Below are 20000 nucleotides of genomic sequence, written 5' to 3' on the forward strand. Positions count from 1 at the left end.
GTATTACGTCAACATCCATTTGCACAAAAAGATGATTTTAGCTCATTTATTCCTGCAATGATTATAATACTTTCTGGCGCAAATCGCGCGCGCGTTGCTCGGAGGTGAATTGCAAAGGATATTCGGAGTTTGAGTAGCTAATCAGAGCGCACCTTCGCGCTATCCACTGTTTTAGTGTATACTAAAACAGATTATTCTTTGTATTTGTCAGGGTCTCAGGGTACAACTTGGAGGGAATGTCAGACACATGGAATGAATCATTTTTAGGCGAAAATATCCCCCAGCTGGACGGAGCGGCTGACGAGCATGCCGACGGACAAGAAGTTGTTAAAAATCCTGGAAGAAAAACGGGAAAAGGGCAAGCAAAACAAGAATCGAGTGAACTTGATAAAACAAAGAAAATACACGGTACCTCCACAAGAATACCTGTAAACTCGACAAAAATAAGAGACAAAGAAAGTGTTAGGAATGCAACAACTTCGAATTGTGGCTATGCTCTGTCAAGGGATGACGCGGAAACCTGGGGTGAGATGATTTGGCCTGGGAAACCAAGAGCTCTTCGCACGTATTCAAAAAGAATGTCTGCACTAAGGAGTACGAAGTCGTCTGAGTTGCATGTGGAAAGCAACACAAAAGCTAAGAGCGACGAAAAGGCTGCGCCTAGCGTGACAAGTGAAGATGCTAAACACCAAGATAATGAACTGCCTTCGTTTACTTTGTTTCTCAGTGAATCAAGTGATTCCGAAGGTAGCATCTTAGAAGAGGCTCATGTAGGTAATGAACGATTTGAAGTTAAACAGAGAAGAGAGAACGTAGTACTTAAGGACAACAATACACGTAGAACTGAGAATTCCTCTGTACAAGAGAACAGTAATAAGATCGAACGTAATTTACCTTCGGACGGCAGAGAGATTTTGTCGACGGAGCACGAGGACCTCGTGAATGAAAAGAAAATTTGTTTTGAAATAAACGACGCGGTTGCTAGAATAGATAACACAACTGAAGACGATTTAACTTCGGAGAAAATGGACGGTATCGCGAGTCGCGAGCTTCTCGGAAGCGATGGTGAGAACAGTGCTAAAGGAAAAATAAATTTTTCTGTGGAAAAGAAGAGTTCATTTCAGAGTTGTATTCCTGCCAGAACTAAACTATATAGCAGTCCTGACAAAAACGCCAAAAATACAAAGACGAGACTTCACACAAGCAAGCAATCGCTCAGTCGCTTTCGGGAAGAATCTTGTCCATTATTAATAAGAGATGTTGTGGAATTAACATCAGAAATTTCGCCCCATTGTTCAAAAGATAAGGGGACACATACTCGTAGATTTACACTTCGTAAGAGGAAATGGTCAGCGGTCGATAAGGAAGACGAAGAGCCATCTCAAGAACAAAAAACTGATATAGCAGCTTCATTAAGTGTGGTCAGAGGCGCTATGCCAAATTTGAAAGTTTTGTTGGAGGATGTCGCGCAAAATTCATTGATGGATTTGAAGCTAAGTGAAGCTCGAAGTCGTTTGAGAAAAAAACGCGAAGCGTTGCGCCAGAACTTTACTCATCTCGTTGAGAAAATGTCGAGTAGTTGTGCGAGGACCCAAACGCAAAAACAGAAACGGTTATCCCTTCGACCGAGAGAGCTGAAGAAGTCATCTTTGTCCAAAAGTACTTCTCCAAAACGAATGGAAGAAAGAGTGAAAAAGTATGGTACGTTGCCCGTTTTGATAATTAAATCACCAAGGAAAACCGAGTCGACTTATGACAGTCAGCTATCAGAGGATGCAAGTGGGAATCAATTGCATCAAGCCGAAACTACTGTTGTAACGTCACAGAGACCGTGTGTCAGGATGGGAAGTCCAGATAACGAATGTGCCTCGTCCCAGAACTGGAACCGTACAGAAACCACTAAAATTTATGATGTACATACTAGTGGCGATGAGGCGACAGCTCTCTCTAAATCAGATCATGAAAGTAAAGACAAATCTAGTAAGAATGAAGCAAGGCGCAGTTTATCGCTTCAAAGAAGAGGACTCAAAAGAAAACTGTCGGTGAAGATCGAAAAAGGTTCGCAGTTGACTTCAGCAGGAGTTTCGCGCGGAGCGAACAAGAAGAGAAAGCTATCATTAAAGCTTGAGGGAAATAACTCACATACTTTTTTGAGAAAGGGAAATATTGATGATGCCCTTGAAGATCCCAGTGAAAAGGAAAAATCTTTGCGATTTGATAATGATTTCGATCCAAAACCTTGTAATAGTCCACAAGTTGAAGTTAACGTGTGCAGCGTTGATAGACGCACCAAGGTGGGCATCAGAGAACTTGATTCAAACAAAGGGCGTTTACACGATATCACGTGTGTACCTTCAAGTCCTCGTGAACATGATTCCAGCGAGGACTCTCCGACGAACGGGACAGAACCAAATTCCCAGCGAAAAAGTTCCGAATTATCTCTGCCGGAGGTTAACATTCGTGGCAAAAGTGACAACCTGTCCAGTGAGTTGCATTGCGTGCTTGATCAGAGGTTTCCCGAGGAAAAAGAGACTGAATTGTTAGCCAACGCGTTGTTTAACATGTCATTCCCGTCACCCCTCCCCTGCAAGGAAGAATGCAGCTCTCCACCGGACCCGTCGACACCGCCACTGGCAACAACATGTGATGAACAAGATCTGAGAGACCAGCAGCCGAGCAACTTAGATGAAATTTCCAATCTGGAAAGCAGTCTTGTCGGTCAAATTTATGCACAAGATTTGGTAGACTCACTGATATCATCTTCAAGGACATCTTCTAAGATTCAACCTCGTGAAGCTGTTAATGATTGTCTTAGTTCAAAAAATACCAGCGCGACTCAAGGATTTTCAAGTTTGGGTATCCTGCGTCCTCAAATTGGGGAAACGCTGATTCAGTTTGAAAGCAGGGATATTGAAAGTGAAGATAAACCCAACTGGCAACATGAAACTACAGGTGACAAAGTATCTTTTGGCTCATCCAAAAACCTCGAAAGTAAAAGGATCACGCAGCTGGTGGCAAACAAAGAAGTCGTTGCCTTAGAACGAAGTACAAACGACGAAAACACGCATGTTGTCTCCAATTTAGAGTTCCCCGTTTCGAAAAGCAAGTCGTGTGGAAGTGTATCTATCCATGATAGCAACGGTGCAATGGAATCTTCCGCTGCCGACATAACGGATCTCGGATCCGTTACAACTCAATCAAATGTCACAAGAGGGGTGGATTCAACTGAATGTAGTAAAACTGGAGAAGTGAATTCTTGCGATTCTGAAAACACGGACTTTGTTCTCAAATTGACTGCAGAGGATGACTCTTTCGCTGATGCTCAGGAGCCAGCAAACAAATCAGTCTTTAGGAAAACAAAGAGTTCTCTAAGTGAGGGTAACCATATCCAACCATGTGAAGAGGACAAAAGCTCAAAAAGCTCACAACTGCCAGTAAACAATCAATCAAACGTTTGTCACGTAATAAGTTCCCTTGATGAATGTAACGATATTCAACAATATAATCTCAGCTCAGAAGTTGTCGACACTGGTATAAATAATGATCCTGCTCCAAAACCAGCTAACACAATCAAAGAACAAACTTCCATCACACATGGCAAAGAAAATGGTCGTAATTTCACTGCCTATAGTAACCCTGCGATTGGAGGGGATGTGGCTATCAAACCGCTGAAGCAGGCACCAAGCTCAGATGAACTGATATCAACACTACAAGAGTATGGACTGCCTCGATGTAAATACCAAGCACCATTTTGCAGTGACCCGGATGATATCCCAGCATCTCCCAGGTTCGTGGTTCTTAAAAAAGTATTTCGATGCCCATGTTAATTTTGTTGCATGGCTGGACTTGATGTCGAGTCTAGCCCAATTCCAAGATTTCAAAGCGACATCTCAGAATCATATATTATTATGAAGGTGTACTATTGTTTCCTTTGATAATTTTGCTCCAGCGATCTTCAGTTACTTCTTCTAGTTTCATTTTTACCAATTTCTTTATATTAAATAAGCTAAATACGTCTTTGATAACGAATGAATATAACATTTTTTCTTCCAAACAGGCGTCTCACTTATGTAGAGAAAAAAGTCCTCAACCATACATCACCAAAGCCTGACAAAACTGGCCGGGAGTTAGAATCAGTGTTTTACGAATATTACGTTTTACATTTTCCACTGGCATTGCCAGTGATGAAAAATGACTTTGTGTTGCATTTGAAACGGGATTCATTCATTTGGCTCCTCCGTCATTTACAAGCGCAGTGGCCACCCTTGTCGAGTTTACTCTTTTTATTCCACCGACATGTTTTTTCTTATAATTTGTGCCAATTTGTTTTTCTTTTTCAGGGAAGTGGGTGGAAGAATCTTAAGAATTGAATCAGAGGAGGTTAGTTTAACTACAGGTTCGATTTGGAAATATCTGCTTTTTTTATGAAATTTATCACATCAGGCAACGTTATTGGTTTTGCATAGTGCAATTGGTTGGTTTGCCTGTAGAACGATTGACTTCCTTGACTTCAACATGTCATTAACCGCTATTTGCCTTCCCTGTTCAATTCCCTCAGTCAATTCACGCCGCTTTGTTTTACAGCGGACCGTAGAGTTATGTCACCACAATTGAGACCACGCTCTTTGCGAACACTGTGTGGAGTTGTTTTATTAGCAGACCAGAAATTCCAACTTTTGCAGATGTCTTTTTTCCTTCAGTTAATTTGAAATCCTGGGTGATGAAACAACCCAGATGTTGAACCAAAGTCCAGACCCCCCCCCACCCCCCAGTTGTTCAAAGGTTGGACATTCAATTAGTCGCTATCCGTCAGTTTCAGTCGGTGCAAAGATTTTAGTATTTGCCCACGCAACCTTCTATGTGCATACTCTAAGGGGGTATTTTCATGAGACCGGGATGAACTCAGATCGGCATGAGTTCATATTGGCCTCCTTACATTTCTTCTTATTCGTTTACATGAGACCGGCCAGGAAATGAACTCAGACCGGACTGATTTCGTCTCGGTTGCTGGACCGAGACGAGAAATTCTCGTACCGGTCTAAGTTCGTACCATTCTCATGTAAATGACAACAAATCTCAGACCGGATCGAGAAGTTTCAAGCCTGTATGCTTTTGGGTCAGCCATATATTTATTACACCAAACATATCATTTCGTCCTGAAAACAGGCACCAAGCATTTCATGCCCCGGTTTCATGTAAACGGCTGTAAGAATTTCATACCGGTCTGAGTTCGTCCCGGTGTCACGTAAATACCCCCTAAGAACATCCAAGCAAGGCCTGTACGAAAACTTCGTCAACATTTAACTTGGAGTATATTTTATGCTCTGGATGGTGACTTATCTACTGGATTAAGTTCTTTGGTCTTTGTACGACTGGGGCCACTGCTCTCACTCCCGGCTGGGACAACTGGACGTTGTTATACGGCACTGTAAATAAATAAGTAAATAAACAAATAAATAAATAAGCGACTTTGTTATTCTACCGTTTGCAGTAGGAACTGAATTACAGGTGGGGTCAGACGTAATATATATACAAATATACTAGTAGTAATCTCGGATTATCGAAGAGTGTTTGACAGTCGCTTTGGAATCAAAGGGGAAGGGTAGGGAAAGAAACAATCTTATTGGAACAAACAATCAGGAGGTGTGCGATCGTCATTTGCGCATATGACGTATCAATTCACGTACGGCGTAATTCAAGATGGCGCTGAAAAAGCAGACGAACAAGAAAACGGAAATTTGCCAGAGCTCACCCAATGCACAGTATACTCGAGATTAGAAATTGCGTTCTCTTAATGACGAACGCAACAAATATGCCAAAGAATTGTACTTTTACATATAGTCAAGCCTTATCACATAAAATGGGCATATTTGGCAGTTATTGTTATTGGTTGCTTTCTCTCATAGGTGACTGCCAGTTAAATGTATGAATCACTTTCCGTTTTGTACTCATACATAACTTAAGTTATTTCTTCTTGAGGCAGGTTTCAAACCTTCCAGATTTTGAATCGGTGAACTCTTTGCAAGGTTTAAAACACTGGCGAATGGTGATGTCATCTGCACAGGAATGTGGCATTCAGGACATTTATCACGCCATGGGTGACGCATCTAACATCCATAAAAACATTGAGCTAAAGATCGCGTTGATGGGAGATGGAGACGTTGTGGTAACACCGTGTCGAGACCCACCAGCACCCGAGGCTGTGAAGGCCTGGGGTCGAAATAAACTTTTAAAGCTCAGCTTGAAGGGAAACACTGAAGAAGAAAAGGACAGGACACCAAAAACATTAACAAATGCACAAGAATCTTCAAAACACGAAAGTTTGAAGGGCGTGATAACCGAGCAAGATTCAGAGAAGACAGCAGTGAATACAACTGTTTCAAAAAATAGAGCAATGGAAGTAGAAAAAGCTATTTCAGTGACTTCAGATTCGAGCATACCTTCAAAACAAGCGAACAAAAAACTTTCTATTCCTCCTGTGGATACCACTTTGGAGATGTTTGCTGACATTGAAAGCGAGAAAGTGGGAAACGCTATGAAACTGTCTAATTCGTCGAGCTCTTCCGTCGAAGTAACTAGTCCTTACAGTTTGTTTTCGCCAAACGAAGTCAAAATGTTGTCATTTGCCCCTGGGAAACAAACGGATGTGGCTCGTAGGAATCTGGATAAAGGAGAAATATCAAACATTCAACCAATGTATTGTGAATACCATGACATTCAGATGGAGCCTAAAGAAAAAGTCACTTCCGGTTCTAGCCCCGTGACCGACACGCCACTCAAACCTCAGTTTTGTGAACATTTCCCTTCGACAACAAAGTCGCCCTTGTTGCAAACTCAAAGCCCTGTGTTTCCGGTGCCTTTCCATAGTACCCCAGTGGCCACAAAATTAGTTTATGGTGCCCAGTCTCCTCGTTGTACTCCCATATCAGATGCCGCTACACAGTCACTGAAAAGACTGGACACCAATGTTGAAAAGTCTGCTCTTATGAAGAATTCTGGAGTTAAAGCTTCTTCTGCCCAGGGTCCTCCCTTGCGCCAACGCCTTAGCCAGTTCAAGGTATTGCTGTTATAGAAACGTTTCCCTTGTTTTGCATGTTTCTTTGAAAAGAATTAAGAGCATACAATAGGCCGTCTCTGATATCTTTTTAATTTGGCTCCTAGTTTGTCAGTCCTGGCGTGCAGCCAAGGCGCTCGTTGCCATGGAGTTCGCAGATCGAAGGTCCTTCTCCTAACAACACCTATGGGTTCAAGGTCACTCAGGTGAACTTGCAAGATGCAAAGGCCCTTCATGAGGTAAGTAACATTCGCTTTTAAGTTATATCTACCTTTTAGCGAATTCTGAAACGGTGTAGAAATAAAAGATCTGAACAAAACAACGAAATAGGCCATTTCCGAGTTCATTTCTGCCTCCTCTTCAAGGCGAGTCTAAGTGCGAAGTTTTTCTTGTGAAAATTAGTTTTCGATCATATTTAAAGTAGAACTAATTACCATCACAAAAACTTAGATTCGCCTTTAAGAGGAGGCAGACTTGACTCGGAAATGGCCTGTTTTCCTTGCACTCACCTCAGCAACTTAAGGGTACAATCGGCATAAGAGGTCTCAAACGCGAGACCTGTTCAAGTGCTCTAATTTAGCAAGGACGCAACACCTGATGGAAGCAGGTCAATTTTTGAAGCTTTGTGTTCGCGTTCAAAGTCTGGCAAGGGAATGGCAGCCGTAAAAGACCACCGAACAATCCAGGTCAATCAAAAACCCATAATGGCGTCTCCCCCCAAATTTTCCAAAAACAACCAATAATCTGGCATTACTTTTTGAGTTTCATTCCATTTTCAGGTTCAGCATTTGACGCTGTTCAGTTTAGAGCTCCATGTAAGAACAAGACGTGATGCGAGGCCAGATCCAGAGTTTGACCCCATTTGTGCGATATTTTATTTCATTCAGACGGACACTCCCCAACCAAATGGCAAAAACAAAATCACAGGGGTCATCTGTGTGGATTCAGAATCCACTAATGTCGCTTCCTCAGGAATAGGTATCAATTTCTTCCTCGTTAATAATAATGCCATCCCGGAAACTCATCGGACTATCGTGCAGGAGGTAGTGAGTTCGACTCCGGCCAGGTCAACACTCGAAGGTATTTAGAGCGAGTTTCAATTGATTGTCGTAAAAACAAAACCAAAGTAATTATTTTGGCTAATCAAAAAGGACGGAGACAATCCTGTAAACCGATCAAAACTCGAAGTAATTACACGTAGACGACACAAAGCGCGGGAAAATGTGCACGCGCGAGCCATGATTGGTTTTGGTTTCACTTGTGATTGGTTGAAAAACTGGCATGAGAACTTTGAACCAATCACTGAGTGAAGTAATGCAAAACCAAAGCAATTCACTAATTACTTTTGACACTCAATTGAAAACCGCTCTAAATAACCGCGGAGAAAGTGCTGCCTTTGTGATGGCATCTGCAAATGGTTATACTTACAAGTCACTCTTCTTGGATAAGGACTATAAACTGTATAAGCCCCGTCTCACAAACCTTGTCCATAAAGTATGTGGGTCGTTAAAGATCCGACACCTCTTTCATAATGGCAGCCAAATAAAATATTCTTCTATTTTAATGTTGATAAGCCTTTCTAGCCTCGCTACGACGTGCAAATTTCAAATTGAATATTTGTTTTAAAACGAGGCCAGTAGGTCTAATTAACATAAATACAAAAGACTGTAAAGGTGGTCACCAGTTATGAAAGTTGTCCATAGGCTACTTCGGAAAATACCATAATACCCTTTGTTTTTGTCCCCAAATTTTGCATAAGCATTGTTTCCAGTTGCTCTTGGGAAAACAAAAACAGTTCTTATGCAAAATTTTAGGGTGACAAACATAGAGTATTATGGTATTTTCCGAATTGGCCTATAGAGCGTTTTCACATGACGTCACGGCGGCCATGATGCTGTACCAAACTAATCCTCCGGGAATTGAACTCTATTTTTATGCAAATACTTTCATTTGTTTCAATAATCCAATATGGCTGCTGGTCACGTGAGTGAAAACGCTCATAAGGCCTGTTTTTCACTAGCGACGCAAGCATAAGCACAAGCAACACACACAAGTGCATTTACATGTTGATAATTAGTGTCTATTGCTCTAACAAGAGGCTCTAATGAACATGAAGTTGCTGAGTTTGCGTATGCTTCTTGTGCTTAATTATGCTTGCGTCTCTAGTAAAAACCAGGCTTAAGGTGGCCGAACACAGTTTTTGATACCTATGTTTCATTTTCCGTTTTCTCTAAAACCCTTGATCCTTTGGTCGCCAAAAATAATAGCAAGCAAGTTAATAACACGAACTTCGGTTTTTTGATAGTTAAGCTGACGTATATGTCGTTGCCATAGCAACATGAATAAATATAAAGAGGCCTTTAACATCGGTTTTTTTTTTATTTGCAGAAAATCTGGTCGTAAGATTTTCTTTACAATTTGCATGCAACAAGCTTGTAAGGATGCTCACAAGTTAACACTATTTTAATAATAATTTGACAGAGAGATCTTTAATTATCCCAAGTTGAAGGTTCACTGGCATATCTAGAATTTCCTCTTTAAATTTCAATTTTTTTTTCCAATACTCCAGTTACTTATTCGTAAAGTATTTTCGTGCCAAATTGCGTTAAATTGTAACGAGTGGTTCTCGAGAAATAGACGTATTTCTGAGAAAGCTATTCTGCATTCAATCGCAATTTTTTAACTTACTACGCATGCGCTGCATTTAACTGGGTTCTTTCGATAACAGAAAAATCTGCGAATTGCCGAGTTCTTTGCATCGTTACCTTTTCTAACATACATTTCTCGTAAAAGACTAAAACCATGAAAACACTTTGCTCAGTTTTGAGGAAAAATAGTACAGATAGCAGAAGCATTGAGCAAATAAAATGATTGCTGTATTGAAGCCATGTTTAGTTTTTTGCAATCCTTGAGCGCGCGCAAAAATTGTGTTCGGCCACCTTACGAGCAGGGCATGGCGTTTCGGGTGTTGTGGTGACTGGTCAGACCTGAATGCAGTTAGCGCCGTAAGGCTCTTGGACGCCCAGACAGATACATAAAGATTGTGACTGATTGATTGGGATAATAGCTTACATGAGAAAAATAAATAATGGCAACACGATTAGCTTAGAATTTTCTTCAATGCAAATAGTTTAGTTTTATTTCTAAAATGGATCTTTCCACCAGAGGCGTACAACACTTTGTCGTTTTTATGTCAAAAATTGTCCTTCTAATTTAGTGCATTTTTTTTTCTTTAGAGAATCAAGAAAATAGTGTTTGTAGCACCGAAAACGTTGCAAGAAAGCCGCCATACGAAGATGCAGTAGCTTCAACATCCACTAGCAATCTTTCAATGTCGAGAACGTTGCAAAAGACCAGGACAAGTCACTGTAGAAGTTTATTGTGTCGAACCGGAGTCACTGATTACGATGTCGAATATGTCGCTGAGGAAAAACATCTTTTTCCTGCTTTGTTAGAGATCATCCGTAGATGGGACCCTGACATCTTGATTGGTTATGAAGTGCAAATGTTTTCGTGGGGATTTCTTCTTGAGAGGGCGTTGACCTTTGAACTTGACCTTTGCACCCACCTTTCGCGGGTCAAAGGTTCATCATCCAGCAGCAACATGGATGCAGAAAAGGACCAGTATGGTGCTTCGCATTCTTCGGAGATTAAAATTGCTGGACGCATAATTTTGAATGTTTGGAGGCTGATGCGGCATGAGGTAAGATATGAAAACTAGAAATTGCCATTTTCCCTTTCTTTATCCAGGCTCTTTAGTTTCCTCAATGGCAATCGAAGTGAATTTTCGAAATTGTTCTTCAAAAATTCTCAGCGCTTTCCTTGAACTCTTTGCTGAGATGGTCAGTTTTAAGTATTTATACTTCGTATTGGCCAGATGATTAATTTTGATAACCCTAAATACTGGTGGGTTTCAGGTGAAGTGTGTGGTACTATCTGAACTTATCAAAAATCAGTGTAAGGCTCTTGCTTTATTAATTGAGCAAGCTTGAATATTTTGGCCATTGGAATAGAGATGGCTCCTGTCCCTTGACCAAAACTCTTCTGCAGGGGAAAGTCTTTGGCCAGAGGAAGAGAGCTCAAGATCGAACCATGGAGACACCCTTCCCAAATGACGTACTCGACTCATTGGAGAGTGCCATAAATTATTTAGCTCTAAGTAAAAGGAAAATTATCAAGATTGCAGCTAGGGCAGCACGCCTGAAGGTATGAGCTCAGCTGATATTGATGATGATGAATTGCTTGGAAGGATGCGTTATTCTGGTCATGAACCGCTGGCCAATTAGAGCGATTTTCAATTGAGTGTCGTTAAACCAAAACCAAAGTAATTTCTTTAGCCAATCAGAAAGGACGGAGACAATCCGGTAAACCAATCAAAACTCGAAGTAATTACACGTAGGCGACACAAAGCGGGGGAAAATGTGCACGCGCGAGCCACGATTGGTTTTGGTTTCACTTCTGATTGGCTGAAAAAGTGGCGCGAGAACCAATCACTTCGTGAACTAATCATAAACCAAAGCAATTTGCTAATTACTTTCGACATTCAATTGAAAACCACTCTAAAAGGATTCCCAAACGAATCTGAATGCTTCTAATTCGCCTTTTTTTGTTTTTTAGGTGACGTTAAATAGCTACTCTTTTGAGAATGTGGCGTTTCATGTCCTTCACGAGCGTATTCCTTTGTTTTCGTTCCGCACACTGTCTGATTGGTGGGATCATAAAACCTCTCTCAACCGCTGGAGAACCGTCGATCATTACGTCAGGCGTTGCCGTGGAAACGTAAGGGTTCTTGAGTCCGTGGATTTTATTGGTCGTACAAGTGAGCTGGCCAGACTGTTTGGGATATTGTTTTATTCCGTCATTTCTCGTGGATCTCAGGTACGTTTAAAATTTCAAATTACATTTGATGGCTGAAGGTAATTTCAAGTTGTGACGTTGCCGTAACTATGTAAATTATCCATGGTTTTCACTTTACGTCACAGCTTTCATGTTGGTGTCCCTAAAATTTATCTTCGATGGTCCTGAGTCCCCAATCCCAAATTCGACTCCCACCACCTTTGTAAATAGCCAACTGGTTGCCTCCAGACATTTCGGATTCTGAACGATCTCCTGTTAATTTGTTTTTTTTTTCTTTTTGTTACAGCCCCGTAAGATTGGAAATTTAAATTTCACCGAATGTTATTTAAGCCAGGATCTTTAGTTAATATACCTCCATCAAAAATAAATAAATAAATAACTAACTAAATAAATAAACAGGCCCTGCTTATCACTCATCCTTGCAGTCAATAGACCTTTTTCTAGATACGGCGGCTAATTCTATTTGTATTGTTTCAAATAGCTATTATGGAATGCCCATATGTATTTGCCCCCAGAGCATCTCATAATTTTTTTTGAAACAATAGAAATCAAAATGGCCGCCGTATCTGCAAAACGGTCTATTATGGACTAAGTTACAAAGTGTGGAGCTCAACGAGATCTTTTTAGCTCATGGATGACGTCATGCCATGAAGTATAGGAGGCAAGCGGATGGCACTCACTCACTCCATTCCAATTAATCTATTTTGTTAATGGAGCCTAAAGCATAGATACCCTAGGGTCCTCTGGCAGACTGTACGGTCCACATGAGATCTCGGAGCATAGAACCGCAGCCAGATGTAATTAACTGAATCGATTTTGATGAGGGAGGAAAATTTGACCTGCTGCCAATTGTCTGGCTTCATAGCTTAGTTGGTAGAGCATGGCACTGGCATCGGTTCGATTCCCGTTGGAGCCATAGGTGTCTATAATTAGACAATTGTTTAAGTTGTCTGGCTAAGTGCGAGGGAGGGTCACTTCCCCCTTATGTGTAAGAAGTTCTTGTGGTTGTACTCCACAATGAAATGCTCGCACTAAACTGTTTGGCCAGAATGTGGCATTTATCTCGTATACGCTATGGTATGTTTAGTGTTTCATTTTATGTGCGTTTTTAGTATCGTGTAGAATCTATGATGTTGAGGATTGCAAAGCCCATGAACTACATTCCAGTATCTCCAAGTGTGGAACAACGTGGAGCGTAAGTATTTCGTGCTGGTTTTAGCAAGTTAAAGCAATGGCACTGACGCTATTTCGGAGACTTGTGTCTCTTTTTCTATGGTGAGTGTATTGAGTACGAAGTCTGTCTTACGAATGGTTTTCAGGGCTCGTCTTCATATGGCGTTATTTGGCCCTGAATTTCTTCAACATCTTCCTCATCTTCCTCCATAATATCATCGTTAGAACTACTTGATAAATTGGCGAAACTATTCGATTCAGAATCACTGGACATTTTCTAAACCTCTGAATTTCTCCTCGGAGCAAGGTGTAAACAAACCTGAACACACAAATTGACGTCACAACGCAATAAATTCGGTTCCAGTCCCTTGACTATTTTTTAAGGCAAAATAGCTCAACTTCGCGAGCTCGTAAAATCAACAATCTTTATCGTAGGCATCTCAAATTTTGGAATTGTGTATTTCAAACGTTATATTTTTAGATTATGTCGAAAAAATGTTCTCTTCATAGGCACTTAAAGTGAAAAGGGACACTTATGTTTTCCCGTGCTTGTCGCCCGCGACTTATCTTTACATCGCAGTCTGATTTATGTGGTCGTTTATTGACGTTCTTTTATATTAGCTGTAAGTGATTTTCTCGTGCTCACAAAAAAAGTGGGTCCCCAAACAGGCGCATCTTTTTCAAGCGGTAAGAAGCAAGATAAAAAAGCCAATCATTGCGTACTCGCGGGCATTTTCCTTGTTGGCTTCATGAATTTGCGTTTGATTGTAATTTGATAAAGGGAAGTGGGATCGTGACTTTTGGTCAGCTGTATTCCGGCGTAAAACGTCTTTACATTACACCCACGTTTGCGCTCTTCAGTCAGAACATGGAACCACCGATATTTTAACAGTTCAAGAACAAAACACTATTGAAATTAAACAAGTTATTGACTTGTGGTCTCTTTCTTAAGAATGCGTGCTCCTGAAGTTATTCCTTTGGTTATGGAACCAGAGTCCCGTTTTTACAGCGATCCAGTCCTGGTCCTCGATTTCCAGTCTTTGTATCCCACCATGATCATTGCGTACAACTACTGCTTCTCCACTTGCTTGGGGCGAGTCAGCTGCTTGCCAGAGTAAGTCTTTTGAATCGTAGCAGACTTTACGAATGCTTGCGGTGTTAAGTTCACGAATGTGATTTGAACCTTCTTCTTTTTGTGTGAAGACGAGAACATAAATTCTGCAAACAAGACACCTTGTAGAAGTTTACATAGGACAGTATACTTTGTGCCATATCCAGTAAGGATATGTTTATGGCAAACTTTATTAGTGCCTTTCTACTAATTTTGACAGTAATAAGGAATGTTGATATTGATATTCATGGAATACGCCACGGCGGTTTTGATATTTTGTTAACCCTCCGTTGTGTCCTGCAAGGTCGTTAGAGAGCCTTCAGAAGTGCGCTTTAGCAATAATCTTCCTACGTGTCCCATACTATGAAGCAATTCAGCTAAAGGGCCTTGAAACAATCGATCCCCGTTACGTATTGCCCTATTTGCAAGAACGAGGTAGTTCCTTACAAACAGACGGGACAATTTCAATCGATAGCGCATGGATCCATTCGTGATACAGCCAGACTTGCATTTTTTTTACTGCAACTATTTAGATTATTTGATGTGATGAATGTACTTGTAATATATATCTGCGCAACTTGGCTGTAATTCGGCTTTTTTTGCCTCGATAGGCAGTTTAAGAAACTACACTATTCTTTTAACTATACCATTATTCTTAACTGTTATGCCGTTGTCAACCTTTTTCTTTCTATAGGCGTGAGCGCCACAATCCGGAATCCTTGCTTTTCGATAGGCATTTCTTATTTTCCTTTTTTTGCAGGTATGGCGAATTCAAATTTGGTGCAACATCTCTTTGTGTTCCACCAAGTCTTCTTAAGGTAAATTCTCTATTTTAATGAAATTGTTTTCTCTTTTTTAAACCCTCTTTTTAAACCCTGTGTTAAAACCACGCAAACAAGGAACATTTCTTGGAAGCAAAACCACATTTGGTGATTTCAGTTCCTTTTAGTAAACCAAATTTTGCGGTAATTTTAGCTGTGATCCTCTTTTTTCAGAAGCTACAAGGTGATATCCACATCTCGCCAAACGGCGTGGCTTTTGTGAAACCTAGCGTCAGAAAGGGGATCTTGCCTAGGTAAATACCGTAAATTACACGACTTCATACACCATTTCCCTTTAAAAGAATGCTAAAAAAATTAACTTCATTGTTTGTTTGTTTTCAGCATGTTAAGCGAGATCCTTCAAACGCGAATTATGGTGAAGACTTCCATGAAAAAGTGGAAAGCTGACAAGGTGACAGGTTTTCATTGATTTTCTTAGAAATGTCTTTGACCAGTTAAGAATAAAATAACCATTAAAGCAGAATCTCTACTTTAATAAGCCAAGAAAAACCAAAACGCGCGGTGAGGGTTCGCCTGAATCCTAAATTTAACCTACTTTCACGAATAAAAATAATCTTTTTGGCCGTGTTCTGGGATTAACCATTCAGCTTCGACCGATTTAGAAAGAAATGGTTATATTTTCCCAATAGAACATCGTGCTTTAGTTCTGTGACTATTTTTGATTTAAAAAATCTGCGTTGTGGACGGCGATCGTCGCAGCAGCAGCTGGGGCCAAACCCTCAAAACGACAGCGGGCGCTACCTATCGTTTGGATCATTTCAACAAAGTTGGACACTTGTTAAAAAGCGTCGATCAATCAAACTAACCAAAAGTTGTTCTCTCTCAAAAGAATATTAAACAAATTCCAACCAAGCTGGTGATCCCGTTTTCGTTCTCTTTTTCAGTCTCTTGGTCGAATGTTGGACGCACGGCAACTGGGTTTAAAGTTGATCGCAAATGTGACGTTTGGGTACACGTCAGCACATTTCTCGGGCAGGATGCCTTGTGTTGAGGTAAACAAACGCGGTTTCATTGATTCAGGCTGGATTCTACTGGAAGTAAATGAGACCTTCCGGGGGCCGCGAATTTAGTTCAGTTCTTACGAAGGAATGCGGCATCTTGTCAAAAGTGTCACTTCATTCTGATTCTGAACTTGGTTATGAGAGGTTCGCAAAGGGAGACCCCAGGAGTGGAGATCATCAGATGGAGAAATGTGGCTTACTTGTTACAGGAGCCCATTTTTCAGCAAGTCCATGTTCGCAATTTTCACACAGCAAGCTAGTTTTAGTTGAGTTAAAATCACTTTCGATCAGCTGGCGCCACTGACCATTCTAAATACCAAGGGCAATAATTGCTCACTGTAAAACTTATTCCAAAATGGCCATCAGTTTATTATTGTTTTGTTTGCTTGCAAATGAGCCTTCTTTGCCTCGTTCTTCCACTTAAAATTCAAGAGAATAATGATGTAACCTTAAACGAGGCAACAAGGGCTAATTTTTGCAAGCAAACAAAAAAAAAATTCTAAAATGGTAGCCATTTTAGAATAAGGTTTATGGTGCGAAATTGCAGAAAACCACCTTGCGTCCTATTTGCACCTCATTAAAAACGAAAGACCATCATCACTCGTTCCCTTTAAAAACTGAATGAATTAACCGCAATCCCGCACCTCACTCTAATTGCTTTTGGGAGGCTTATGGTTGACTGAAATGGTCTGGTTTCGCGGGGAACTCATGCAATCACAAAATAATTTTACTCCGTGAAAACCTTTTCAAAAATATGTATGTAAGTTGAGTAGTCCTGGCTCCAGTTGTTCAACGACTGTATAACCCTGTCCAGTTGATAGGTTACTATTCAGGCCTCAGTTTTTCAAAAGGTGGATAACGCTATCCACCGGATAGCCAGCGGATAAATACTGGCAAAACCCATGCATTGAGTTATCCATTGGATATTGATTTGCGCTCACTCGTGAAATATGAGTAGAGAAATTTCGGGTTTACCTCGGTGTAAAAACCTGTGAAACTTTTTCTCTGTTTTGTTAGCTCGTGGTAGGGTTAGGTTATTGTTTGATGTTTTTTTGCTCTTTTGTTTTCCTTTGTGTTACGTCATTTGTGAGTTTCACAGGTTTTTACACCGAGGATGAGCCGAAATTTCGTATCTCCAAGCGGCCATGTAATATGATTGGTATTTCATTGGTGTTTATATTATAAAGTGATTTAGCCACCGATAAAGTTATCTGACCTTTGAACAACTGCGACTTGGTCGTGGGCTACTGACCAAGCGGGAAAAAAAAAAGAATTAAGACCCTCCGTCGACTGTCTCTCATTAAAATATTATCTAGAATCTTTAAAATGGTTTTGTTAGCCCACCTCTCTGACGTATTCAGTTTTAAAACGCTAATCACATGACAGAACTAGGATAGAAGGTGAGGCAATCTAGAAAACTAAAATCGTTTTGCATTTTGCTCTTATTTTCTAAAAAAACAAACAAATTCAAACTACTTTCGTGTTAATGGAATATGTTTTATAGTTGTTAAAGTTGCTTTACTAGCTTTTCTTTACCTGTTTTAATTTGATTGACAGATTGGAGACAGCATCGTTCGCAAGGCGCGTGAGACACTGGAACGAGCCATCGATCTGGTGAACAACACTCCGCGTTGGGGCGCGCGTGTCGTGTACGGAGACACTGATAGGTACGAACTTGCCCGCACCTTCGCGCGTTTGTTGCACGCGTGGTATTTGCATTGCGCGGGGTTTGCGTGTCATGGCGGTTCTCACCTTATGTTTTTATAACCTTTTTTGAGCCTTAAAAGAGGAAAAAGTGAGATCACACTCATCCGGCCAGGAAAATGCGTATTTCCACCCTTAAATCCGAAGCAGTAATGAATAGTTAATCTGTGATAGATCGGTGTGTTCAGCCGGCTAAGAAATCAACCGTTGTCGGGCAGATATTCCCTTTGAGATCGGAAGGGATTTTTGACCAAAGAATTTAACGCTTGGTCGCAGTCTAAAGGAAGACCTCTATAATACTATATCTTGAAGAAATATAAACTTATTAGCCGTCTACAACTGATCCGATATGTGTGGTTAGCCGGCGACCTCCCATGTAGTCTAATAAAGCTGTCCTCGTTCGGTCTTCTTGCAAAATACAGCTTTTCATTAGCTATTCCAAGCGCGGCGTTTTGATAGAATACTGAGCCGTGTTAACGGTGGGATAAAGAGTTACTGAATTGGCTTTTAGTTTTCTGCCCAGTTCTTTTATGATTCTATTTCTCTTCCAATTTTGTGGATTTCTTGTCGTTTCCCGCTTTAAATTCTTTCTGTCCCAAAACCTCGTACACGCATTAGGGATGTGCGCCAGCTTTTGAGCTGCCACAAGAACAGAAAAACGACCTTGCTGATGTAGTTGTTTTCAGTTCATTTATTTCAGTTAAGGCAAAATCTGTTCTTTTCTTTCTTCAGTTGCTTTTTTGTATTGTACAGTTTGACGATGTGGCAATTTCTCATGACGCTCATTTTCTCCACCTTGATGGCATCACAAGATTTCACTTTAAAATGTTAGATGAAACGAATTGTTGTCTTTCGTGTCAAGTATCGACTCTCTTATAATTTCTTCTTTTGAGGGAAAGCCCTTTAAATTCTTTTGGTACGTTTTGTGTTAACTTGCTTGCGTGACTAGGTGGAAGTTTGAAGGGTGGGAAATATTGATCAGACGATAAGTACTCGATAAGTGCACCTTTAATGCGACGAGTTGATAAAGGGATAAAATTAATCGCATTACTAAGCTGTATTGCGAATGCGTTGGTATTGTTAGTGATAAAGTATTCGTAAAAGGGTAATTTAGATGCATTCATTCAAATTTTGCACGCAACATTGCATGTTTTACCTTCGAGAGAGTGTGCTCTGAGATTCTGAAATTTTTTTAACCGGTAAATAAGACGGTTTTTGTATAATCTTTAAGGAAATTCAGCTTAGTTAACGCTTTTTTCGAATAATAAGCTGTCTAGTACCGTTGGATTGGCGGTAAAGGGTTTTTAATTAATACACTATACTTGCTTTCTTTGTCGGATTGAATGCGGCGAGCTTATTCAATTTCCCGACTAACAGATAATTACATTTTTTCCTTGAAATAAAATAAGCTTTGTTTTTATATTCACAGAAGAACAATGTCTTTCATTAAATCGGATTTAATGGTTCTCGTTTGCCGCGCAATCATTTCTAAACCACGTTTTCTTAGGACAAAAGACACTTACTGACGACAGGTTACTGCGTCTCGATATGTAGCTAGACCCCATACTTGTATCGCTGATGAGGACTACTCTGCGTTAAATCACCTCCGCGATGTTGACTTTGAGAAACAAAAATATGTCTCATTTAACTCCTTTTTTTCGTGTACTGGCATTTACACGTTGCACCATTGTTATCTTTGTCTCAGGAAATTTGTTTGAAAGCACAGTGGTAGTATGTGACCGCGACTTACCCTTTTATAACGAGATCTTAAGTCACTTAAAAAGAATCGTTAAGCCCTTCTTAAGACAAAGTGTTCGATCAGGCCATTAAGGAAATGATTCCCTTATCACCGACAGAATGTTTCAAATTACTAATATGCGATATAAGTGATACACCGCAATGTGATATTTCGCTGTTATCAAATTCAAAGGGGCCTGCGGATGTTCAATAAAGTTCAGCGGATAGATTGTTTTCACGTGACGTCACGGCAGCCGTGTTGGTGTCCCTAAACAAAGTAACGGCGGCCATGTTGGTGTCCCCAGCCAATCCTCCGGGAATCGAGCTCTGTCATCATGCGAGCGCTTTCTTTTTTTCGGCGGAAAAACGAGGTTACTGAGGTTACGCTCTTGAGTCGCCTAGAGCATCTGAGACCTAAGAATTGACTTCAAAGAGGTCACCCCAAATCACAGACTGCAGACTGTGCAGACCGTGCAGACCAGGGGTAAAATATGCCGTTAACCTCACTATTATTGAGAACT

At 40.6% G+C, this 20000-nt stretch overlaps 1 protein-coding gene across 5 annotated transcripts in view; it reads left to right on the forward strand.

Moving 5' to 3' along the window:
* LOC137996441 (DNA polymerase zeta catalytic subunit-like) overlaps positions 1-20000 on the forward strand; it is a 50999-nt gene that overhangs the window by 25895 nt on the left and 5104 nt on the right. For all 5 annotated transcript variants that reach the window (XM_068841831.1, XM_068841830.1, XM_068841834.1 and 2 more), the window contains 14 exons: positions 212-3787; positions 4341-4380; positions 5984-7057; positions 7162-7293; positions 7834-8032; positions 10291-10757; positions 11672-11932; positions 13024-13106; positions 14037-14198; positions 14956-15013; positions 15191-15270; positions 15359-15428; positions 15922-16029; positions 17596-17705. In XM_068841831.1, the coding sequence (XP_068697932.1) occupies positions 212-3787; positions 4341-4380; positions 5984-7057; positions 7162-7293; positions 7834-8032; positions 10291-10757; positions 11672-11932; positions 13024-13106; positions 14037-14198; positions 14956-15013; positions 15191-15270; positions 15359-15428; positions 15922-16029; positions 17596-17705 (6420 nt within the window). The remainder of the gene's footprint in view (positions 1-211; positions 3788-4340; positions 4381-5983; positions 7058-7161; positions 7294-7833; positions 8033-10290; positions 10758-11671; positions 11933-13023; positions 13107-14036; positions 14199-14955; positions 15014-15190; positions 15271-15358; positions 15429-15921; positions 16030-17595; positions 17706-20000) is intronic.

The sequence above is a fragment of the Montipora foliosa genome, chromosome 3 (genome assembly GCF_036669935.1).
Source record: "Montipora foliosa isolate CH-2021 chromosome 3, ASM3666993v2, whole genome shotgun sequence".
Taxonomy (NCBI): domain Eukaryota; kingdom Metazoa; phylum Cnidaria; class Anthozoa; order Scleractinia; family Acroporidae; genus Montipora; species Montipora foliosa.